The sequence below is a fragment of the Schistocerca gregaria genome, chromosome 5 (assembly GCF_023897955.1).
Source record: "Schistocerca gregaria isolate iqSchGreg1 chromosome 5, iqSchGreg1.2, whole genome shotgun sequence".
Lineage (NCBI taxonomy): Eukaryota > Metazoa > Arthropoda > Insecta > Orthoptera > Acrididae > Schistocerca > Schistocerca gregaria.
In genome coordinates this window covers 51,401,728-51,428,659 of record NC_064924.1, presented here as the reverse complement: position 1 = coordinate 51,428,659, position 26,932 = coordinate 51,401,728, and the positions used below count along the sequence as shown (strand labels likewise).

Below are 26,932 nucleotides of genomic sequence, written 5' to 3'. Positions count from 1 at the left end.
AGTTTTGAAAACAAGGGAGATACAGTTTTCATTGTGGTTATGGGGGTTATATTGACCCCAGTGGTACTAAGAGGATTAAACAGATCGTTTGGTGATATTCACAATTGTCAGCAACTGTCCTCTTTTTATTTACTGCACTCTTCTTAAGGTATGAGAGTATTGTGCCTGTCTCATGTGACTTCCTTACAAGTTGGAATAGTTTTGTCTTGGCTGTCTCTCTCAAGAATCTCAGTAATTCTAAGAGAATGTTGTCTATTACTGGGAACTGTTTCGACTTATGTCTCTCAATGCTCTTCGAAATTGTACTCGCACTATCATACCTATCATATCAACTTATATCACTTTCTATTCTTTTTCCATAATACTGTCTTTAGGATTGTTTTCCTTATACACTCTGGTGAAAAATCTCATGGTATAGCAATATGTACATATACAGATGGCGGCACGGTCTCGTATACTAGGTATAAAAGGGCAGTGCATTGGTGGAGCTGTACTTTGCATTCAGGTCATTCATGTGAAAAGGTTTCCGACGTGATTATGGCCGCTCGACGGTAAATAACAGGCTTTGAACGCGGAATGGTAATTGAAGATAGACGTATTGGAAATTCCATTTCGAAAATGGTTAGTGGATTCAATATTCCGTGTTCCACAGTGTCCAGAAGGTGCCGAAAATAACAAACGTCAGGCAATACCTTTCACCACGGACAATGCACTTGCCGACGGCCATACTTAACGACCGAGAACTGTGGCGTTTGCGTAGAGTTGTCAGTGTTGACAGACAAGCAACACTGCGTGACATATGGGACGTACGACGAACGTAGAACAGTGTGGCCAAATTTGACATCAATGGGGTATGGCAGCGGAGTACCAGAGTGAGTGTCTTTACTAACAGCACGAAATCGTCTGCAGCGCCTGTCCTGGGCTCGTGATCACATCAGTTGGACCTTAGACGACTGGAAGACCATGGCCTTGCCAGATGAGACCCGATTTTAGTTGGTGAGAGATGACGGTGGGACACGAGTGTGGCGTGGACCCCATGAAGCAATCGACACAAGTTGTCAAGAAGGCACTGTGGAAGCTGGTGGTGGCTTCATGGTGGTGTGGACTGTGTTTACGTGGATCCGTGACTGTAAATGACTATGTTCGGCTACTTGGAGACGGTTTGGAGCCATTTACGGACTTCATGTTCCCAAAGAACGATGGAATTTTTAAGGATGACAATGCGCCCTTCAGCGGGCCACAATTGTCCGCAATTAGTTTGGTGAACATTCTGAACAGTTCGAGCAGATGATTTGGCCACCCAGATCATCCGACTCGAATCGCAACGAACATTTATGGGACATAATCGAGGGGTTAGATAGTGCACAAAATCCTGCACTGGCAACTCTTCCGCAATTACCGATGACTATAGAGGCAGGACGGCTCAGTATTTCTGCAGTGGACTTTCAACGACTTCTTGTGTCGATGCTAGGTCGAGTTGCTGCTCTATTCCGGGCGAAAGGGGGTCCCACACGATACTAGGAGGTATCCCACGATTTGTCACCTCAGTGTATAGAAGCTCTATTTATTTAATGTCAATTTATCCATTTTACTGGTTACTGTTGAATCAGAAACTGAAATTTAGAGCCGGTCGCTGGGTACAAAACCGGTTTCGAACCGACAGTTTCATCTTCAGATGGCTTGTTCACGTTTTGCGCTAGATTTCGCCTTTTGTTTCCCCATCTGACGAAATTTCCTTGGGGTGGTGGTGCCGATGAAGAATCCGCGCCATTATGTTCAAGTGCAGGCTGCTTATCAGCTTGCAGCAGCGAAAACTGTATAATGCACTTTTTTGTGTATAAACATGAACAAAGTGTAGAGCACCACTCACACGCTAAGAAGTTTCATCACATGGAAGTATGTATACATAATGGCGCGGATTCTTCATCGGCACCACTACCCCAAGGAACTCGACTATTGAGGAGGTATTGAATAGGATTGGGGAGAAGTGAAGCTTGTGACAGAACTTGACCAGAAGAAGGGATCGGTTGGTAGGACATGTTCTGAGGCATCAAGGGATCACAAATTTAGCGTTGGAGGGCAGCGTGGAGGGTAAAAATGGCAGAGGGAGAGACCAAGAGATGAATACACTAAGCAGGTTCAGAAGGATGTAGGTTGCAGTAGGTACTGGGAGATGAAGAAGCTTGCACAGAATAGAGTAGCATGGAGAGCTGCATCAAACCAGTCTCAGGACAGAAGACCAGAACAGAAACAAACAACAACCACCACCCCAAAGGAAATTTCGTCAGGTGGGGAAACAAATGGCGAAATCCAGTGTAAAACGTGAGCTAGCCGTCTGAAGATGAACCTGTGCGTTCGAAACCAGTAACGGCGTTGTTTAAAAAAATAAATACCATTGTAAAAACTGGATGGTTGCTGCAATCTTCTATGTAAGAGTCAAGCTATATGTTACTGGTTGTTCAACACCGTGGCTATGAACTATATAACTTTATGTAATACACCAACCATACACTTTTTAAATGTGTTTTGTTAATATGAAGATGCGTTTCGACCTTTCACCCATCTTCAGTTGGCATAATAGAGATGTAATTCTTCAGTTTGGACATCGTTAAAAATATGGAGCGCAATTTGGATGCTGCAACTACCCTGAGCAAATATCTTTTTTAATCTTTAAACAATTTATTCCTTCCGTCTTCCAGCCTCCGCTAGTTTGCTTACTACTGGTTTGCCATCTAAATTGTTGATATTCATACAGTTGCTTCTCTGTGCTCCAGAGGTATCTTTTAATTTTTGTGTCCTCTGCATCTCCTGCAATCGTGCAAGTTAAAGTATGCTAGCGGCTGGTACTCACCTAGCAGTATGACGGTGACCTCGAGGGTGACCCTGACCAGGGAGAGCCTGACCACGGCCATGGCGGCGGCGGGTGGCGCCGGGCAGGGCTGCTTCTGCGGCGGCTCGCTGCGCATGCGCGCGCCGGCCCAGCCTGGAACACGCGCCGTGACGTCACCGAGGGCTCTCTCCATTAACGAGATGGCTGTTTAGGCGGCCGCACGCTCCGCGGGCCCTGCTGCTCAGAGCGCTTCGCATTCACCAGCCTGGCCCTCCACAGCGCCCGCCCTCCATTGATCAGCGCCGCGGTTGGGCGCCGCGGTCCGCGTTCGGTCGCTGGGGTGGGTGCTCTCCATTGACCGTCGCGTGCTTCAGATAAGGACGCACTGGCCGTCAACTGTGTGAATGATGCTCCTAGCGAACTGAAAGCTGGCGAACAGCGAATGGAGGGTACGTTATTTTTACGCTGCTTCGTTCTGCCTATTGACACAGGGGCCCCGCTGCCATTTCCAGCTAACGTATATAGGTTTACCCTATTAAGGTCGAATGCTGCCGCTATTTCGACGTTACAGATTTTTTTTGTTGGACACGTCCTCTGATTTGTTTGGCAGCACTCCTCTTTAAACTTCTTCAGTACACATCGGTTCGACCTCTTCAGGCTTCCGCTGGTATCCCCGGATGCCTGAAACCTGTCGAAATACAGTGTCGTTATCACTTATAGAATGCTGTTTTCACGGGCCTTTCCGAAAAAGTGGAGTTACTGGGTGAAAATCTTCTTCCTGACATTGATGCACTGTCGTCACTGAGTGAGTGCTGAAAGCGTATACTGAAAGAGAGTGGGAATCAAAAATATTATTTATATATGATGTATGTTCTTTCAGGCATATCCGAAATAGCAGGCACCACATATATGTAATTAAGGCGATGTTGGTGCAGATGCATACCAAGTTCGAACTGTTACGGGAATCGGCGAGATGCCGTGAGTAATGCGGCTAATGACCAGGGACAGCACATCAGAAGTATGTAGTTTAAGTTTGGGCTTCATGGGGACCTGCTAGGGTAGTTCGTACGGTGGTGGCGACCACTGTGTGCGGATGGTGTAGTGGTTGCCGGCACGGTAGCTCAGAGTCTTCGCCCTCGGAAGAAAAAAAAAACAAGGAAAAAAACTGTGCAAGCTGGCGAACTTTAACAGGTGCCATGGGATGTTCGCCCCCAACATAGGCAACGAACAAAAGCAGAGCAAAAAAAAAAAAAAAAAAGTCGTCAACGCATCTGCCTAGTAAGCAGGAGACCTGGGTTCAAATCCTGGTTCGGCAAAAAATTTCAACTTGCCCCATTGAAATACATCAGTGTCCATTGTCAGCTAATGTCTTTAAATCCTTTGTTTCTGGAAAAATATTATTGACGTTGTACCGCCTGTTTATGTTCCTCCCTTGCCGCGGTTAGATCTTCACTTCCGCGAAAGTGGACAGCCATGAAGGTGGAGCCATTTAACAATCATCTCTATTGAAATTGTACTGATCCTTCGGTGTTTCAGTTACTGCATGGGCTTTACTTCTATAAATATTACTTTCTCGGGGTAACACTCGTATGCTCTTAAAATACACTATTTGGTCTCATTTTTCCTGGTGGTCAGCTACCACCATTTTACACCCTCTTTACATCTACATCTACATCTACATCCATACTCCGCAAGCCACCTGACGGTGTGTGGCGGAGGGTACCCTGAGTACCTCTATCGGTTCTCCCTTCTATTCCAGTCTCGTATTGTACGTGGAAAGAAGGATTGTCGGTATGCTTCTGTGTGGGCTCTAATTTCTCTGATTTTATCCTCATGGTCTCTTCGCGAGATGTACGTAAGAGGGAGCAATATACTGCTTGACTCTTCGGTGAAGGTATGTTCTCGAAACTTTAACAAAAGCCCGTACCGAGCTACTGAGCGTCTCTCCTGCAGAGTCTTCCACTGGAGTTTATCTATCATCTCCGTAACGCTTTCGCGATTACTAAATGATCCTGTAACGAAGCGCGCTGCTCTCCGTTGGATCTTCTCTATCTTTTCTATCAACCCTATCTGGTGCGGATCCCACACTGCTGAGCAGTATTCAAGCAGTGGGCGAACAAGCGTAATGTAACGTACTTCCTTTGTTGTCGGATTGCATTTCCTTAGGATTCTTCCAATGAATCTCAGTCTGGCATCTGCTTTACCGACGATCAACTTTATATGATCATTCCATTTTAAATCACTCCTAATGCGTACTCGCAGATAATTTATGGAATTAACTGCTTCCAGTTGCTGACCTGCTATTTTGTAGCTAAAGAGCTTAAGAGCCTACGGCGTTCGCAATCCTCAACGCATTCTTTTATTGAATAAAATGGCTCTGAGCACTATGGGACTTAACATCAGAGGTCATCAGTCCCCTAGAACTTAGAACTACTTAAACCTAACTAACCAAAGGACATCACACACATCCATGCCCGAGGCAGGATTCGAACCTGCGACTGTGGCGGTCGAGCGGTTCCAGACTGAAGCGCCTAGAACCGCTCGGCCACAACGGCCGGCTCTTTTATTGAGCTTCCAGTTTTTTTATGCATACTCAATCTGATCAAAACTGTCTGGACACTACTATGTGATGCAGATTGGCCACTAGAGGTCGCAAGAGGTGTACCTGCCAGCATGAAAGCAGCCAGGCAGAATTTTGTTGTCAGTAGAGAAGCTGTAGCAGCAGAGTGAGTCGTTCAGGGACAGCTGTCATTTCGAACGTGGGCTAATTATCGGATGTCAGATGAGTGACAGACCCTTCAGGGATATTTCAACCCTCTTAAAACTGTCCAGGTCGACGGCTGGTGATGAGACTGTGAAGTGGCAACGCGAAGGAACAACAACAGCAAAACCAAGAGCCCCGGGAGCGGACTGTCGAACATTGCCGACGGTGGTAGTAAAAAACTGGATGAAATCAGCGGAAGGAATCATCTGTGAAGTTCCGAGGCGCTGTCTGCATCCAAGTTAGCGTAATGACTTGCGTAGGAAGTTGAAAAGAATGAGGCACAGTGGTCGACCAGTTGCGTGTAAGCCGCACATTTCTGATAGTCAGTACTAAGTGAAGCTTGAAGTGAAGAGCAGCGTCAGTGGACAGTGGATGACTGGAAACGAGTTATTTGGAGTGATGACTCACATTGCACACATTGGCAGTCCGATGTATTTGGATTTGGCGAATGCCATCGTGTGTAGTTCCAAGAATGAAATAGTAGGGAGGAGCTCTTATGGTATGAGGATGTTTTTGCGGTTAGGGTGTGATTTCATATTCCCATCGCGTTTAACAAAACTCTAAATGCGGAAAGATATGAAGACATTTTACAGTATTGTGTAGTGCCTACAGTAGTGGAACAGTTCGAAGACGATGATTATTTGCATCACCATGACAATGCACCCTCCCCCAGAGCATCATCTGTGTTGCAAGCCTTTGTGGACAATAACAATTGTGACATTTATTCGGCTTCCCTCAGGCCTGACCTAAACCCAATGTAACTTCTCTGGAATGAGCTAAGCTTGTCCTTGACCCCAGAGTCCAACCTCACTACCATCTTTGGCTTCAGCTATTGAAGGAAAATGGGCTGCCATTCCTTCACAGACATTCAGACGCCTCATTGGGAGTATCCCCAAAAGGGTTCAAAGGTCAAATGGTTCAAATGGCTCTGAGCTCTAGGGGACTTAACATCTAAGGTCATCAGACTCCTAGAACTTTGAACTAATTAAACCTAACTAACCTAAGGACATCACACACATCCATGCCCGAGGCAGGATTCGAACCTGCGACCGTAGCAGCAGCGCGGTTCCGGACTGAAGCGCCTAGAACCGCTTGGCCACAACGCCCGGCTTCAAAGGTCACACAGGCAAAGTGTGGACAGTGAATACACCCCATATTAATGTTCACTAACAGGTGTTCAGGTATTTCTGATCAGATAGTGTACTTTGCGATAAAGGAGCGTCATTTCACATACTCCCGCAGTGTGGAGCGGTCAGGCACGTCCGTTGTAGGAGGAGTCTTTTAACTTCACGCTGATTGAAAAGATAGTTGCTATATAATTCTCCCGAAAGAGCCTGCCTGTGTGGTCGGTTAATCTAGTAACAAACGGCAATGTGTGGAAACAATCGTCATAGACGTTGGAGATCTACGTTTCTATAAGGAAGTAGGGCCCTCATAGCAAGGTCTCATTGTCAGTAATGCACTGAGAGCGAATTGATTCTGGCCTGGGTCAACTCGACAGTCTCTCAACAGTGTTCAGCCATTCAGAGGGCCGGCCGGGGTGACCGAGCGGTTGCAGGCGCTACGGTATGGAACCGCGCGACCGCTACGGTCGCAGGTTCTAATCCTGCCTCGGCCATAGATGTGTGTGATGTCCTTAGGTTAGTTAGGTTTAAGTAGTTCTAAGTTCTAGGTGACTGATGACCTCAGAAGTTAAGTCCCATAGTGCTCAGAGCCATTTGAACCATTCAGAGACACCAGTGAGACTCTGAAGGAGATCGGGGAAATGAGATCGAAAAGTCGGGTATTGAAGAATTATGATTAGTAATATAACTCAGGAGATTTCACCTTCAGTGACAACGGAAACGAAAACCTGCTAACTTGCATAAATTTGGCGTTCTGTGCCTTCTCGCGTAATACGTGTTCTCATCATACACTTTTTTCACCAATACATTGTTTCGTTACAACATACACTCTAAAAAAGCACGAAGGAATTGTCCAAATGGGACGGACATTGATAAATGTGATGTACTTGTGAAGACAAACAAGTGATAACAGTTTCAGAGAAGTTCGCTATTTGTTCAAGAATCAAGAGAAACAGCTTCACAAATAGAGCAAGCCAATAACGCGTTGGCTTTTATACAAGCAGTTACTCGGCTTGACATTGATAGATAGAATTGTAGGATTCCCTCCTGAGGGATACCGTGCCAAATTCTCTCCACCTGGCGCGCTGGATCGTCAAAATCCCGACCTGGTTGGGGGGTCCTGCCCATAATGCTACAAACGCTGTCAATTGGGGATCCGGCGACCTTGCTGGCCGACGTAAGGTATGGCAAGCGTGAAGACAAGTAACAAAAACTCTCGCAGTATGTGGAAGGACATTCTCTTGCTGAACTAGAAGCTCAGGAAGGCATGCCATGAAGGACAACAAAATGAGTTGTAGATAATCGTCGACGTGCCACTGTTCTGTAAGGGTACCGCGTATGGCAACCAGACGGGTCCTACCATGAAATGGTACCCCAGACCATCACTCTTGGTTGTTGGTCAGTATGGCGGATGACATTCGATTTGGTATCCCACCACTGTCTTGGGCGTCTCCAAATATGTCTTCGCTGATCTTGGCGGTTCAGTTCGAAGTGGGATTCGTCACTAAAGATAATTCTACTAGAGTCCGTGACATTGTAGGCCGAAGACGTGTCCGGTGACTCCCAGACAGTGGTGGGGTACCAACCTGACGGTAGTGAGCCACACGGCCCGATAGCCGAGAGTGATGATTTGTGGTGATCTTTCTTTTCATAGCAGGACCCCTTCGGCTGTCATATGAGGTACCCTTACGCCCAGTTTTGTTGCCCTTCATGGAAAGCCATCTGGACTTACATTATCAAGATAATGCCCGGAGAGAGTTTCTATTGCTTCTCTTCGTGCTTACCGAACCATAGCTTCGCCAGCAAGTTCACCGGATCTCTCCGCAGGTGAGAATGTTTGGTCCCTCCAACCAGCTCGGGAGATTGACAATATAACGCGCCAATTGGACAGAATTTGGCACCATATCCCTCAGGCGGATATCCAACAACTCTATTAATCAATGCCAAACCGAATAACAGCTTGCATAAGGGCCAGATGTGGACCAATGCTTTATTAAACGGGACAGTTTGTAAAGCTCTTTCTCCTGAATAAATCATCCATTTAAAAAAATTGTAATCATTTGTTTGTCTGCACATGTGCGCCACATCCACCGACATCCTGTCCATTTGGCTAATTACTTCGTGGTGCGTGTTTTTCTTCTTTTTTTCTTTTCTTTCTCGTCGTACATTCATTAGCTTCACGTAAATAACTGCTTGTTATTTGGTGTTTTTCCAAGAACACCATCCTCAGTTTTGTATCATTACTTATCTCTCATCCTATGCAATAGCGCTAATATTAGCCTATAAATTGAGATACGTTTCTTTCTACTATATATTTTTCAGAAAGTGGAACTTGGATGAAGAAACTGAAGGCTCTGAATGTTAACAATTAACTGGGGGTGATCAGGTGCAAGACAAAGAGGCAATAGGGAGTATGTGCAGGGAAGATGTCCGTCAGAAACAATTATAATGAGTAACCTATGTTAAGTAAATGGGGAGCTGAGAAAATCGGAAAGAGAAAATGTTGTACGGATCAACAAAAGTTGTAAAGTATCTCATATCACTGTTTAAAACATATGAAGAGATTAAAGACATGTAAAATCATATGAAGTCAGTCGAAAACCGACAACGCTTCACCAAATGTTTGGAACCACTCGTTTCCCATGGCATTTAATGTGAGTCCATGTAGTGCTTTTGCACATAATGTCATCTGCATCGAAAGTTTTAACTGTGGTAGCTTCAATCGCATCATTTAAATTGGCCAGAGTGATGCGATGTGTTCAAGTTAAAAAATATTAGTTAATGCCCGTGGACGTATACACACTCATACAACACGATAGACGCAAGTGGCTGCATTCAAGGATGTGTATTCGGCGCTTTCGGGCTTCTGAGGGTGTTTGGATGTACACAACTTACGTCATGCCAAAATGTAATTTTCCATGTACAACAACGTCATGTAAATACAAAGTTCCTGTGTACTAAGTTCTCTATACATCCTGTCTCTGGTGACGCGTTACGTCGCCGAGATAACGAGCGACTAGAAAAGACTTCTTCATATTTATCTGGTGAGTCAGTAAGATGTGGCATAACGGACGATGTTATGCCTTGCGCCGCATAGTGGCACATCTCTCCCGTTAGCCATGAGCATTCGGTGAAACATATTTCAAGTTTAAAGGACAGCAGTTAAAACAGCTTAGCTACTTCAATTCACTACAGTCTTAATCTATTTTTATAAACATTAAAAACAACAATTTATTTCGACTACATGTTCTCTCTTTAACCACCTCAAATACTAACATACGACTCCCGTTTGCATTTTTTAGTTTATTTGCTTTCAATAATGCAAAGCAATTTTCTTCTTATTCGCTGGTTGATACAGATTTTGAAGAAAACTGTTCTCACAGTAGATTGAACGTAATTACTAAAGATAGAGAGAGAAACGTTTTTGATAAAGAAGAAACAGTCAAACATTTAAAAATAGATTCACTTCTCATGGTTGGGATTCACAGTCATATAATATTTCTCAAAAGACATCATAGTCGCCGTTGACTGTTTAAACTATTTATTGTTACTATTCAATTTCGGCCTAATGGTCATTTTCAAGTAACACTGCAAAGTCACATTCTGTCAGAATATAAAACTATCTGACATGAGTACATGTCGTCGTCAAAATGCAGTCTTTTGACTCTGAGAGTCCTACAAGACCCGATGAGTATGACATTTATTGCATCGTAATATGTTGTTAAATATATAGTGAACTGTCGATGCTACCATCGTTCTAATAATCTTTCACACATAGAAGTTCAGGTACACTGACAACATGTGGAGCTAAGTCAGTTGGCGTGAAAATACATTTACTGTATTTCCATGAGTTCCATTCGCACACGCTACAAAGATGCAAGAAACCTCTATTGCCGGTCTGTATATACAAACTGCACTCTGATGGGGCTGAGAGAGAATTAACGAGTACTTTTCGGATACCTGTTCGCTGTACCAAGTTTCCGTCACATACAGGGACGGCACATACGATTGAAATATATTTTAAAGCACTGATCAATTTGTTCTACAATATCATATATTTACTTATTTGCCGTCACCCCAGTTACCAACAACGCATACATACGCTTCAGTCATTCTGCCGGTATTGGCGCGTGCACACGATGAACCTCATGCTGCGGCAAAAATTCTATCACTCGATAGCTTACAAAATGTAAAGGATTTGACCTACACAGCCCGCGGGCTGTCGTTGGATTCTGGGCGAAAGGATTCGAGAACTTATCTTGGTTAAAATGAATATGCATTAAATTCTCTAACAATTGGTGATATGATGCCTCCACCCCGATCAGATTACGAGGGCGCATTACTTTCACAGAATTTACTATTTCAAACTGTTCAAGGCGCGTCAGTGAGCTTGGTGAATAAGCGACTCGGTATATGCTTCAGATAAAACTATTTAACACAGATTCCAAGACATAGTACCCAGAAAGAAATCTCATCAAAATCTGGATTAAATGGGCGGATAATTTGGGTTCTACGATCACTTGATCAATTTAAGGACGTTAACAGCAGGAATACTATTCGTAGGGCCACCTGAGCTAGCACAATTCCCGACATTCTAACAGCAGCAGCATGAACAAAGCCAAATTTAGAACTGCCCTCCCTCGCGAAATTTACACCACGATAGATCGGAAATTGGATTCAACACATCTGCACTTCATCAAGGAACAGTTGTGTGTAATTACTTTAGAAAATGATCCTGATTCCGAATTACAAACGCCCTGTTCAATTGCAATAGCGGAGCTTGCCAAGAGCGTTCGTTATTCACCAAGCCCAGGGTCCTAGAGCCGCTCGTGTCTTTACGTGTCTAAACGTCGTGGGGAAGGGAGAGAGAAAGCAGTGTCCACCACCACCTGCGCTTTACACGAGGGTATATGACTGTTCTCTACCTCAAAGCAACCTCTCTAAGTCTCCTTTAATATTAAAAGAAGTTACGTTGGTACCCCAAGCCTCTGTCAGGAGGTGTAGGGGGTATAAATTTGCAGCAGATGGGAGCTACTGATTTACTCGATCCATGAAAATACTCCCGGAACTTGGGGGAACAGCTCGCTGCGACATCACTGGAAATGGAGCAACTAGTCAAAGCCCACAAGATCCAGGTGGGAATCTTTTAAACGTCTTCAAATTAACTGTGAGGGAGACGTGGATGGCAGAACGACAACAGTCATACAGTTTAAAGGCGGAGGTTATGGTAAAATTAACCCGCCCTACTGGACACTGAGTTCTGGCAGGAGGAACATTAATGCTCCAGAAGATTCCAGAACACTACAACACACCTCACGTTCTACCACGGTTGCTGAAGGAAACAAGTACATCTTACTGACCTGGTGTCGTCACGTTAATGTCATTGCGTCAGAGAAGAGAATCACACATATTAACATGTTTAGGGCTATTGCGCTGTGGATGAATGAGTTTTTTTCGAGAAAACCAACAGGGGGTGTTAGCAACAGGTATTAGCAACAGGCAACCATTGTCTTCGAGTTTTGTAAAAGTGATCTCACGTCTTGTCGCAGAGGCACGCGGAAACGAAATTTTACTTCACTCAATAGCGGGCCATGGAGTGACTCGGACATTCAACTATCATAGAAGCTACCGAACCCCCCCCCCCTCGCCCCCCTACCACCATCACCATTACCCGAAAATGACGTTTACAGATGTGGGGACGAAAAATTGGTCTTCTCCAAGATATGCATTCGACCATGGTGTAGTAGACCGAAATATTTTAATAAGCGTGATATTTATGCTCTTACAACTATACATTGCACAAACAAGAAGATGACAACTGTGTCTTCTTTGGCTATCCGAACGGATACTGTACCACAACTCAACTGCACCAATATACGTCCAACTTGGGCTTCCTACAGCCGACTTCTGTAAGCTTGCTGTTATGCCTAAAAGTCTTTCCGAGTATACGGCCTATTATACTCATTGTTAATTTAAATGTTAATCACCTCTTAATGTAACGCAAGGTTGTCGGTAGTGTAAACGTGTGCATTTGCACTATGTATACTGGTTGTAGTATTTTTATGCTGATTGCTGTATGAATTAGTACTTAAAAAAAGAGCGTGCGATTGTGGTGCCAAATTTTCTACAGTTTCAACCAGATCTGTTGCAAGAATTAACGTACAGCGATAGTCAAGACGTATCTATTTCATCAACATTGTCTTCGTCATCATCATAATCATCATCATCATCATCATCATCATCATCATCACCATCATCATCATCACCATCATCAATTATTGCGTTAACGAGCCTTTAAGTGGAGTAGGAAGTAAAAAATTTAATTTTCAAAGATATCCTATTTTGTAGCACACAACTTTCTGAATAGTTTGATGTATGGAACATACTCTCCTGGAAATGGAAAAAAGAACACATTGACACCGGTGTGTCAGACCCACCATACTTGCTCCGGACACTGCGAGAGGGCTGTACAAGCAATGATCACACGCACGGCACAGCGGACACACCAGGAACCGCGGTGTTGACCGTCGAATGGCGCTAGCTGCGCAGCATTTGTGCACCACCGCCGTCAGTGTCAGCCAGTTTGCCGTGGCATACGGAACTCCATCGCAGTCTTTAACACTGGTAGCATGCCGCGACAGCGTGGACGTGAACCGTATGTGCAGTTGACGGACTTTGAGCGAGGGCGTATAGTGGGCATGCGGGAGGCCGGGTGGACGTACCGCCGAATTGCTCAACACATGGGGCGTGAGGTCTCCACAGTACATCGATGTTGTCGCCATTGGTCGGCGGAAGGTGCACGTGCCCATCGACCTGGGACCGGACCGCAGCGACGCACGGATGCACGCCAAGACCGTAGGATCCTACGCAGTGCCGTAGGGGACCGCACCGCCACTTCCCAGCAAATTAGGGACACTGTTGCTCCTGGGGTATCGGCGAGGACCATTCGCAACCGTCTCCATGAAGCTGGGCTACGGTCCCGCACACCGTTAGGCCGTCTTCCGCTCACGCCCCAACATCGTGCAGCCCGCCTCCAGTGGTGTCGCGACAGGCGTGAATGGAGGGACGAATGGAGACGTGTCGTCTTCAGCGATGAGAGTCGCTTCTGCCTTGGTGCCAATGATGGTCGTGGCGCCGTGCAGGTGAGCGCCACAATCAGGACTGCATACGACCGAGGCACACAGGGCCAACACCCGGCATCATGGTGTGGGGAGCGATCTCCTACACTGGCCGTACACCTCTGGTGATCGTCGAGGGGACACTGAATAGTGCACGGTACATCCAAACCGTCATCGAACCCATCGTTCTACCATTCCTAGACCGGCAAGGGAACTTGCTGTTCCAACAGGACAATGCACGTCCGCATGTATCCCGTGCCACCCAACGTGCTCTAGAAGGTGTAAGTCAACTAGTCTGGCCAGCAAGATCTCCGGATCTGTTCCCCATTGAGCATGTTTGGGACTGGATGAAGCGTCGTCTCACGCGGTCTGCACGTCCAGCACGAACGCTGGTCCAACTGAGGCGCCAGGTGGAAATGGCATGGCAAACCGTTCCACAGGACTACATCCAGCATCTCTACGATCGTCTCCATGGGAGAATAGCAGCCTGCATTGCTGCGAAAGGTGGATATACACTGTACTAGTGCCGACATTGTGCATGCTCTGTTGCCTGTACCTATGTGGCTGTGGTTCTGTCAGTGTGATCATGTGATGTATCTGACCCCAGGAATGTGTCAATAAAGTTTCCCCTTCCTGGGACAATGAATTCACGGTGTTCTTATTTCAATTTCCAGGAGTGTATATATTTGAGAGATTGTAAGGCACGTTATTTGGTCTTAAGTGCACCAATATGCAGTGGCACACCCCTTTGCACAGCATTCTTCTGTCATACAGAAGTGTACTTCACTCTGTAGAACTCGAATGTTTATATTTGCACCAGTGATTGTCATACGTGAAACTAAGAACTATTGATAATTTCCCTGCTGCTATCGACGTGCATTGTTTTGATCGCTGATTTTGTTTGGTCTCTGTTTTGAAAGGCTTGCAGCGTGGTTTTGCGAGTTTCGAAACGATTTTCATTTGGCTGTGCTGTTTTGTGTTCGTTTGTTGTATATTATCGCACAATATGCCTAGAATTCGTTGCTTCAATCATAAACGTCACCAGGGCAACAGATACACAGTAAAGGGTGCTACAACAAATGTTACACCAGTGGCTCGAGACTGCTACCTCTCAGAGTCGGAGACGAACCAAGGGTCAGTTGCTGGTCAGTTGCTGTAATGGAAGTCATCAAATCTACATTAAGGGGTACCCGAAACCCAAATGAAAGTTTTAACCAACATGGGAAAGATTGCCAAAAATCATTTATGGGAAGAAATGCACTTGCTATTGGTGTTTATGATGCAGTTTCACGTTTTAATGATGGTGTGCAAAGCAGGAATATCCTTTAGAGAAAATGGGAATTAAGCCCGGAGTGAACTATATCAAAGCTTTTAATGCGATAGGCAGAGAGCGTGTAGTGAAAGCAGATAAATCATTTTTGGAGGTGATAAAATCAAGAATAGTGTATCATAGGAATGTAAAAAGGAAGAAAACTGATTTAGACAATTAAAAAGAACCTGCTTATGGTGCTGCACAGTTCCGAAAGAATGCCAAATACATGTAGAAACTTAAACGACCCTTTTTCCACAAAACACAAATTTCTGTACTTAGGTCATATAATATACAAAATAAATATCCTGTTACTTTCAGACTTGGTATGCTTATTAAACACAAACTACTTAACGAAAAATTCTAGAATTTTACAAATCTATTAAAAACTGTGGTAAAAATTGAGATAATTAACCATAAAATTTGAGTTTTTGCTAAACGTGAAGTTTAAAATGTCACAGCTCATTCATTTTTCATAAATTAAATAAATTGTAGATTTTGAAACATCTTTAAATATGGTTTGTATTCTGTGCAAAATTCATCTTAGAATCTCTTTTACTTATGAAGAAAAGTGTATCTATAGCAACAAATGCAGCCACTAGCAAGTGAAAAAAATGATGAAAGTTGTTCACATGTTAAAAAAATTCATTTTGTCATGTTTTAGAACTTCCACTGCTGTGAGTGTGAATCCTGAATCCTTCCTCGTCATGCTGACAAAGTTTTATGATTTTTTTTGTAAAAGTATAGACAGTGGAAATTAAAATGCCCTGTGGTGCCTCTCCTGATCAAAGTCGGCCCGTTTGACGTCCTACCCCCTTAAGGCAGACAGCAAAAAAACGAAAGAAAACACCACATTACACATGGAAAATAAAAGTCTTACATAATACAAAATTATAGAGGAACACATTACAAAAAAAAAAAAAAAAAAAAATGGTTCAAATGGCTCTGAGCACTATGGGACTTAACATCTATGGTCATCAGTCCCCTAGAACGTAGAACTACTTAAACCTAACTAACCTAAGGACATCACACACATCCATGCCCGAGGCAGGATTCGAACCTGCGACCGTTGCAGTCGCGCGGTTCCGGACTGAGCGCCTTAACCGCGAGACCACCGTGGCCGGCTAACACATTACAAAAAAGCGCAATAAGAAATGGAAGTCAGCCGGCTAGTGACGACATTGGATATCTAGTGCAGATGGTAGTTCGTCGATGCCGCTCCCTGTCCTCACCTTCCAACGCTGTTGGCCCCACTTGTTTCAGGATTGCTCGTACTCGACCCTTTCATCGTGTAGTTGGGCGTCCCTTGGCATTTTTCCAGCACGGAGAGAAAGGAAGACTCTATTAGGGAGGGATCCATGAGCTGAAAAGATGTGGCTAAATCACTGTGTTGTCTTCTGCCCTAATAATCTACCAGTTCGTGGCTTTCCAAACAGCTGAAATAGGTCTTCTTTCGCATTTACCTTCCATGGCGTTCTAGAAGGGCCCACAGCTCTTTCGAAGTGCCTTTTTCTAGAAGGCACAGATTGCTTCATCAGTTGTTACTAAGGTCGGCCAGCTTTCACAACCGCATAAAAGTCCTGGTGGTGAAAGTGTCATGTACAGCTGAATCCTAATCTTCTATGATATTAAATATGACTTGAACAAACTGTTCAGCCTAAATAACAAGCGATTAACGTTCATTATTCGTTCTTTCATCCTTTCGTTTATATCTGTAATAATTTAAACCCTCGGAGTCGGATCTGACCTTGCAACTGTCGCCACACCTGTAATCAGAAAGTTGTTTCGCTTCTGCGCCACATGATGTGGTGGCATAATATCGTGGAAGATATGACTCAATGTCATCTTGTATAATCTGATTTCCTGTAAGAACAAAGGCAGTGTGATTGTACTACTGACACAGTGTTTATCTCTGTGTCAGGTGACAAGCTATCACTCAAACGCATCTGCGTTCATATCCTATGTAATACCACGTGATGTTTCGTGTCAAGTATGAGAGAAACTTCATTTCTCTGTTCTCATCGGAGACGACAGCGACCGTACACGAAAACTGAAAACACTTAATGCAAAGAGTGTTGCCAGGAACTCTAAGCATTCACTACAGAAGACCACAGAAAGAGAGGGACTTAAAATATTCACGTACTTATGTACTACCGGAAGTCAGATTTTCACCAAGAAGTGGCGTCTCAAATCAGCCAGAAGTTGTTACAAGAACTCATTGCAGTTCACAGTGGGTTCACACCTCCCAAGGCGTCTTGTATATCCAGGAAAATCAATAGCCGGTCAGTATTTTTTTTCCATTTGTACCAACCAGCAAATCAGCTGAAATTAATGTTATTTTTTTATTTAGTTCCGTAGGACAAATTGAAGAGTAAATCTCCAAGGTCAAGGAACGCGTCAGTACATGAAATTACAACAGAAAAGTAATAATAGATAAAATAAAATGTTTATGAAGACTAAAAATACGAGAAGCTATAAGTTTATGTCACGCAATCAATAACGATACACAGGAATTAGCTTTCTTTTTCAAGGAACTCCTCAAGAGAACGGAAGGAATCACCCACGAGGAAACTCTTCAGTTTGGATTTGAAATCGCATGCATTACTGCTAAGATTTTTAAATTCGTTTGGCAGTTTATTGAAAAAGTATGCAGCAGAATACTGCATGCCTTTCTGCACAAGAGTCAAGGAGCTGAAATCCAAATGCAGATTGGATTTCTGCCTAGTATTAATTGAATGAAAACTGCCGAGTCTTGGGAATATGATGTGGTGGCACAATGAAGAATATATATATTGAGAAGCAAATGTCAGAATACCCAGACTAATGAACAGCGGTCGACAAGAGCTTCGCAAACTTACACCGTTTACTGCCCGAACCGCCCGATTCGGAGACAAAAATACACTATGAGAACGGGAAGATTTACCCCAAACAATAATACCAAACATTATAAGTGAGTGAAAATAAACAAAGTAGACTGCTTTTCGTGTGGAACTATCAGTTATGTTCTAATAAATTGGCAGTATTGAGCCTTTGAATAAGATTCTAAACATGGGCTTTCCACGACAGTTTAGTACCTATCTGATCACCTAGAAATCTGAATTGTTCAGTCTCACTAGTCATATGCTCATTCTGTGTAATTAGAACGTCAGGTTTTGTTGAATTGTGTTTCAGAAAACGTGAAAACTGTGATTTAGCGATAGTTTATTTTCTACAAGCCATGAACCTATGTCTTGAGCTGCACTATTTGAAACAGTGACAATGTTGCACACTGTATCTTTTACTACCAAGCTAGAGTCATCAGTGAACAGAAATGTTTTAAAATAACTTTTAGTACTAGAAGGCAAATCATTTACACAAAAATGAGCCGCGTGGAGTGGCCGCGCGGTTTGAGGAGCCATGTCACGGATTGCGCGACCCATCCCGCCGGACGTTCGACTCCTCCCTCGCGCATGGGTGTGTGTATTGATTGTTCTTAACATAAGTTAGTTGAATTAGCGTGTAATAGGGACCGAAGACCTCAGCAGTTTCGTTTCTTAGGAATTCACACATTTGAACATTCGAACATAAACAGGCAACAGGAGTGGCCCCAGCACTGATCCCTGAGGCACCCTCCATTTAACTATGCAGCACTTGGACCCCTCTTCATAGCCATTCGCAATACAGTCGATAATAATCTTTTGCTGCCTGTTCTTAAATTAAGAGCTAAACCAACTGAGAGCTGTCCCTGTATTCCATAATGGTCCAACTTCTGGAGCAATATTTTGTGATCAACACAACCAAATGCGTTACTTAAATAAAAAAACGCCTAGCGTTCGAAACTTTTTGTTTAATCCATCCAGAACCTTACAGGGAAAAGAGAATGTAGCGTTTCCAGCTGCTAAACCACTTCTAAAACCAAACTGTACATTTGGCGGCAAATTATACGAAATGAAATGATCAGTTATCCTTACATACACAACCTTTTCAAGAACTTTCGCAAACGCTGATGACATAGAAATAAGTTTAAAATTGTCTACATTAGCCCTTTCTGCCTTTTTATAAAGCGGCTTTACTGCTGAGTACTTTAATCGTTCAGGAAACTGACCATTCCTAAAGGGAAAATTACTTAGGAACAGTGCCTAATGTGCAGTATAGCACTTCAATATTCTTCGAAATACTCCATCACATCCATAATAGTCCTTAGTCTCCAGTGATTTAATTATTCACTCAATCTCCCCCTTATCAGTACCAAGGAGGAGTATTTCACCTATCAGCCATTTTCCAAGAGAGTTATATGATTTCCTGCAGAAACTATCAGAAAGTGACTGTTAAAAATTGTACATATATCTGACTTAACAAGAACAGAAAATTTCTGTTATGTACCGACTTTATACTCTCGGTCTGTACTGCTGACCAGACACCACTGACCATATGGTTTTAATTTTATCCTGTGAATTACCTGTTCTATTTGCGCACCACATACTCTTTGCCTTCCTAAAAACACTTTTAAGCACCTTACAGTACTGTCTGTAATGGGCTACTGCAGCTCGATTGTGACTACTTTCGACATTTCGGTATGCTTCCCATTTATTCTACATGAAATACTTATCCCACTAGTCCCCCATCCAAGCTGCGTTTTTCTGTTAGTGCCCTGTTTTGAACTTTGTAACGGAAATCAGTTTTCAAAGAACATGAGAAATGTGTTACGGAAAGCATTATATTTGTCATCTATTTTATCAATACTACAAACACCCTGCTACTCTCATTCCTTAACGAGATTTAAAAAACTCTCTTTTGCCGTTCGATTAGCTTTCCTACTTATTTTGTAGTTATATACAACACGTAATTGAGTAAAGAAAACCTTTTAATGTTTGTCCATCGTGGTTTGAAAGGGCATTACCGTATTATTAACAGGATGGTCATCTACTAGTGAAGAATGAATAAGAATATTTTCTATGGTTGTGCTACTGTTCCCCTACACCCTGAATGGAACAAAATACAATCTGCATTAGATCATATGAATTTAGAAGATCTTCCAACATCTTTATTCTTGCACAGTCACGTACAAAATTAATATTGAAGTCACCACATACAACAAATTTTTGGTACTTTCTGTAAAGTGAACCAAGAACCCTCTCTAGCTTGAGCAGAAATGCTCTGAAGTCAGAGTTAGGGGACTGCATAGAACATTGGCACGACATCTGGTGATCAGATCATCCCTCCTCCCCTCTCTAGACAAATACTATCGGTGAAGAATATTTCATTACCAGCACTCGCACCGCCTGTCTCTGAGAGGAACGACATCGCACAAGAGTGTGATAGTGACTTACGTTACGGCAACTATTTTCTGTTTCTATAGTAGAATTTCATATCCAGAATAGACTATCTTGAAGAGTTCCATCAGGCAGGGTCCTTGGACTGGAGAACACAACAACTGAATTTCTCAGTTGGCCATACTTATCGAATTATTGAGTTCTCGATTTTTCTCAGTAGAGGGAGTTCACAAGTCAAAGCTAATGAAGTGTATTCCATTCTGCAATCTCTGATAACGAGTGTGTGGTGAAAGGTAATTCCTCCGAATTTTTATGTGAAGATTCTAACAGCTCTCTGAAGAAAACAAACGTTATGAACATTCCAGATCTTTATTCTTTATGCATAGATTACTTACTTGTTTCTCAACATAGTTAACCTAGCGACGGGAGACTATTTTGCTGGTACTGTCAGAATACAATGTTTGAAGCTTTATTGACGGACCCACACCCACACGTGTGCTTCCACCGCTTCAGCAATACCAAAGTAAAGGCCTCGAAGATACTCTTTAAGTTTTGGAAACAGATGAAAATCGGATGGTGCCATGTTGGGACTGTATGTTCGATGACAGTGGGTCATGTGAGATGCAGGAATTATACTGAAATGATGAACATAACTTCCTACCAGCTTCGCGGTTGATGATCAGAAAAATAACAAGTACAGGTGTTAGTAAGTCACAAATGTAATATCGGAATTCCACACAGACATACTTGGGAGAGCGGACAATACGAAGTTACATGCTTGTTTTTGCTACAGACTCTAAGTTTATGAACATTAGTCCTTAGTAAAAATGTTACCCACCGAGTTTTTACTTCAAGCATTCAAGGGTATAGTAGAAATTTATTATACTGCTTGGCAATTGCTAAAGTATAGGGACGCTGCTGGACAGAAATAATTACAATCAATGATGGACGACATGAAACACAGTACATACGTAACAGAGGCGAAGTGGTGTATCTACAATGACGAATTGTACAGATTTCACTACACAACAAAGCCATTTTCGTACATTTTCATACGAATTGAAGCGTTGTTCGGAGGGCGTGTCCCAATGAAGCAAACAGACAATAATCGGACGGAGCAAGTCTGGAGAATATGCCGCATGCCCTGGTATTTCTCAACTGAACGTCTCGACCGTTCTCTTACCCGTTTTGCTGTGGGTGATGGGGCGTTGTCATGGAGCAGTTGACTTTGTGTTGCCTTTCTCCGTATTCCGGACGTTTTTCACGTGATGCTCGACTGAAATCGATTATTTCCTGTTGGCAGCTATCAGTGTTAACGGTTTCATGAGGTTTAAACAGATCATAATAGATGACATCCTTCTGATCCCACAGAGCATTGTCTTCTTTCCAAAGCGGTTTAGTCTTGAAGTGGATGTCGATGGTTTCCCTGGATATAGCCATTATTTACGACGCTTAGGATTCTCAAAATACGTATATCCTTTTTCATCACCTGTTACTATTCGAGGGAGAAACGACTTTCTTGTGTGTCTGGCAAGCATCATTACACAAGCGATCTTTCGATTTGTTTGCTTTCTTTCATTCAGTTCATGCGGAACCCATTTTCCCACTTTCTGCAGCTTTCCCATAGCTTTCAACCTAAGAGAAACGGCTTTCTGCGTCACATTCAGTTGTTCCGCGAGTTCCTATGAAGTTCATCATCTTCATCCAATAAGGCATACAATTCGTTGTCTTCGAACTTTTTCGGTGGTTTCCCGCGCTCGTCGCTTCTCATGTCAAAATCACTACTTTTGAATTTTTTTTGAACCAGTCGAAACGCTTTGTTTTCCCAAGAGCATGTTCGCCGATAGCTTCGACAACCATTCGATGCGATTCTGCAGCAGTTTTCTTCGAATGATAACAGAAAACCAATGCTGTCCGCAAATCGTAGTGCGTAGGCACAAAACTCGACCTCTTTACGGGTCTGAAACAGATGCTGATGTATAGAACTTGTTTTACTGTGTGTAGACTTTCGTCGTTAGTCATTACAGGAAGCAGGTGGCGCTGCGGACGCTGTCTGTCGATCTAGAAATTCCGGTTTCATACTTCCACACCTGGTAAGTAACTTTCATTTTGCACGCAGTTGTGACTCCCAACATAAAGATCGATATCGTACGTTCAGAAAGTAAAATGCCCTCCTCAGGAACTAAAGCACATTTTGCAACTGTTTATCATACGCGGTACCAAACTGTTGAGAAGTCCATGGGGGATATTGTGCTACTCCTCTCTCAAGATTGTTCTCAGTTCTCCCACGGTTCTGGAAGGGGGTCTTCTTTTAAAAACGCGTCTTCCAAGAGTTTTCAGCCATGCTCTATAGATTTTAGGTTCGGGGACTTAGCAGGTCATTCCATACGATTAAAATCATCGATTTCCAGTGTGTCCGACACCTCAGCGTTCATGTGTGGGCGGGCAGTGTCGTCCATAAACAGAAAGTGGGGAGCTACAACACCCCTAGACAGATGGACACAATCCAGAATAATCTCCCTGCAGTACCGCTATACTGCAACGGTTCCTCGCGCAAAGATACGCAACGGTTTTCAGCCATTGTGCATAATGCTTGCCCACACCTTAAAGCTTAGGCCATATCGATGACTTCATGGACATTCTGTGGTGTGTGAAGTGTCCCCCTCTCTCTCCACACCACGTGCTGGGCACAACCACTTGCCACAGTGAAGCGGGACTGATCGGAGAAGATCACTCTGGACCACCGTTGCTAACCCCAACCAACATGCTCCTACACCGATGAACATTTTCTCGACGATGGCGTGATTGGAGTGGGATGCATTTAACGTTCTCCCGAACGTAGAAACAAGCTTGATTTAATCGCCGCGAAATGGTTCTGGTAGAGAAACGTGTATCGGTAGCGATTGCAATGTCTGTAGAGATCTGTCTAGAAGTGAGACGTCGTTTCCTTTTCGCCATTAGCTCCACGAATCGATGCTCTTGCGGTGTCTACAGACACTGGTATGCTTTCGCATGGAATTTCCGCCTTCAGTGGACTTTTTTAATCGTGATATGATACTTTGGACACACCCGCTACTGGCCACCGGAGTGACGCTTTGACCAGTTTCGAACCGTCCAGCCGACCAGAATGGCCGAGCGGTTCTAGGCTCTACAGTCTGGAGCAGCGCGACCGCTACGGTCGCAGGTTCGAATCCTGCCTCTGGCATGGATGTGTGTCATGTCCTTAGGTTAGCTAGGTTTAAGTAGTTCTAAGTTCTAGGGGACTGATGACCTCAGAAGTTAAGTCCCATAGGGCTCAGAGCCATTTCAACCATTTTTGAACCGTCCAGCTATTCGTCCGTGATAGTAAGCATTCAAAAGATGAGTTGGAGTCATGTTGCCGTACCAAACGGAATGTCGCACTAATCAATTCCACAACAACCCTCGTCAAACACCGTGTTGCATGATCTGTCGAATGCACACAGATTGTTCGTGTACTAGCTTCGCTGCAATTAGGATGTCCCGTCCTCTACATTTCCTTTTACTATGATTGGTCGGGCGTTCCGTAGCAAACGGCACTTGTTCCTTAGCAAGTGTTAGTTAGTCCTTAGCAGTGTGATATTCTGTATTTCTGTCCACCCGACTAGACTGTCGTGAGCTATGTGTTAACCTTACTGATAAAATGTGCACGTCAGACATTTGTTCCTGTACTTAAGCGATACGTAAAGTTTTCTATGTGCGTGGCCTTACAACAGTCAATCTGTAAACGGTTCTTCATTAATATGAGTTACCTTGTAAGAAGCCTATTCTGCTGAACGAATGCTTATGTGAAGTGCAATATTGTCGTCGGTAGACACGTTGAGAACCGTGGCTGTAGTACAGTTATAACGTTTACAACAATCAGCCACAATATCGGTTTCAAAACATTTATCAGATCGAACCACTACTAGTTTCGGGTTTTTTACAAACTCATCCTCAGACGCCTCTTACAGATATCCGTGCTTTTCCACGTTCTGTACTGTTTACTGGTTTGTGGATTAAGTGAATCTAGTACTAATGAGGGCACACCAGGAAAGCCAGGAAATCTGAAAGAAACCTCGGAAGGTGAATTTGTAGTAAACTCGAAACCGGCAATGGTTTAATTTAAATAAAAGTTTAAAACCAACCTTGTGACTGGTTGCTCTGTGAATTATAAAACTTTTACTAAAGAATTTAAGCACTTTTTGTGATTGTAGATTTTGAGCGAGACTCTGACAGCAGCGTTAGACAACCGTCACATATGCTCATCTTCGAAGCTAACCTGCTCTTTGCTCACCCAATGCTGACGTGACGTCGACTAACGTGTATCGACGTCATAATTGCAATGGGGATGCGTGCTCACGCAGTTGTTACGACCTACTCTTAATTTACATTCGTGACGACCACTACACTTTCTGTCCTGGACAACGGCAGCCCTTGAAACGTTGCATCGATTCTTGTGGTTCACACAAATAGCCAGTCAGCAGAGCGATTCATATGCCGGCGGAGGCGAACTTCGCAGGCGATACTTTAGTCACGCTACAGAAAGTAACAACTTCTGAACAGCACACGTTTGAAAGGCGTCGAGTGCATTCGAAAACTCCCTCAAAATTATTATTTTCATCAATTTTTATTAACTACCGAGGTGAATACGTTATTCTAATGTATAACAAGATTACGATTGAGTCAACGACGCAGAACCAATGATTTACGCATATACAAAGTGGTCATGTTGAAATAGAACTACTGATAAAGGAAGTTGAGAAATTGGTAGAATATATCAACGGCAAAAAATGTATTCTTATGTGATTAGACCACTATGATATGAAACAAACTACTGAAGCATACGGACAGAGGGCAAGAAAGTAGAGGGAGAGGGACTTTTAGATTATTGCTACAGGTTTCACCGTTTGCTGCGAATACATCTTCAGAATCGTAAGATGAAGTAAACTTTCAGAAGCCCAGGAAGTTTTAATTGAATTACGTCAGGTAAAATAACGACTAAGAAGAGAAAAAGTGAAACGCAATAGCATTGCAAATGTTGTCTTAGATACAGGTCGTAACCTAGCAGTGTTAACTTCAAAAAATAACAAAAAATATCACGAAACAGGTCTCTGAAAGCTTGCGAAAGTAAGAGACGACGAAGGAATTCTCAGAGGCAGCGGACGATAAACTAAGTGAATACTTCGCAAGAAATATATTAGCGGAAAAGAAGGAAGGAAGATTGGGTTTAACATCCCGTCGACATCGCAGTCATTAGAAACTGAGCACAAGCTCGGACTGCGTGAAGGATGGGGAAGGAAGTCGGCCGTGCCCTTTCAAAGGAATCATCCCGGCATTTGACTGGAGTGATTTAGGGAAAACCTAAACCGAACGGGGGTTTGAAACGTCGTCATCCCGAATCCGAATCACGTGTGCTAACCACTGCCCCACCTCGCTCGTAATATATTGACAAAAAAAATGTTCAAATGTGTGTGAAATCGTATGGGACTTAACTGCTAAGGTCATCAGTCCCTCAGCTTACACACTACTTAAACTCAAGTACCTCTGCCGGGACCAGCCGCACAGTCCATGACTGCAGCGCCTTACACCGCACGGCTAATCCAACGCGGTAATATATAACAGAGGATGTGAATGAAATAAAGAACGGAACTGTTATTGCAGGAACGAAATGTAGAACAAGAGGTGAAACAGCTTTCAGTGAGAAAGGAGGTCTTCAAATTACAAGAATTCATAGAGTGATAGAGGAAACTGGCGTTGTAGCTTGCTTAGAAATGAAACCAACAAGAAACCCAATAAAGATAATTTACGGGGGTGTTCTAAAATGTGTTGCCTCCTAATCTTTATCTGAAAACTCTTAAAGCTTTTTAAGTAAAATAAACCTCATTATGATTCCACATTTTCATTCTTCATGTATACAGAAATTCATCTGCCACCTCAGTGCGTGTAGCACGGCAGTGCGTAACGTAAGTATGTCAGTGCGTGAGAAGCAGTTAGCTGTAATCGAGTTTCGAATTCGAAGAATTCGTCCACATACGAAGCACTCCCTCTTTCAGCATGACAACGCCGGAACTCGCACGAACTCTACATCTAGAGCAATCCAGCGCCTTGCGTTCACTGTCACCTGTCACCCTCCATACAGTCCCGACCTGATCCAATCCGATTTCCATCTGCTTTCAAAACTTAAAAGAACACTTTCGAGGATTTCACGTTGAGTGTGATGAAGCGGTGCATGCGAGGGTGAAGTTGTGGCTCCGTAAACAACGTCAAGCATACTACAGTGACGGCATCAACATATGGCACTAGTCTTTCGTTGAAATAAATGTGTTTGTCGCCAGGGCGACTATGTTGAGAAACAAATATGTAGACGTATGGAATAAAGATGTAGAGTGTTGATGAAGTTTGTTTTATACTAGCGCGACGAAGGTCGTGGGGTAGCCCCTAATATAGTGTCAGACCTCAATTTGCCTAGCGTAGTGCAGCAACTCGAAGTGGGAAGGACTTAACCAGTCGTTTGAAGTTTACTGGAGAAAATTGA

At 43.5% G+C, this 26,932-nt stretch overlaps 1 protein-coding gene across 1 annotated transcript in view; it reads right to left on the bottom strand.

Moving 5' to 3' along the window:
- The window catches only part of LOC126272584 (putative phosphatidate phosphatase), a 337,576-nt gene that overhangs the window by 285,587 nt on the left and 25,057 nt on the right, over nucleotides 1-26,932 (bottom strand). Inside the window, exon 2 of the mRNA XM_049975510.1 lies at nucleotides 2,852-2,983. Coding sequence (XP_049831467.1) covers nucleotides 2,852-2,966 — 115 coding nt within the window. The 5' untranslated portion in view covers nucleotides 2,967-2,983. The remainder of the gene's footprint in view (nucleotides 1-2,851; nucleotides 2,984-26,932) is intronic.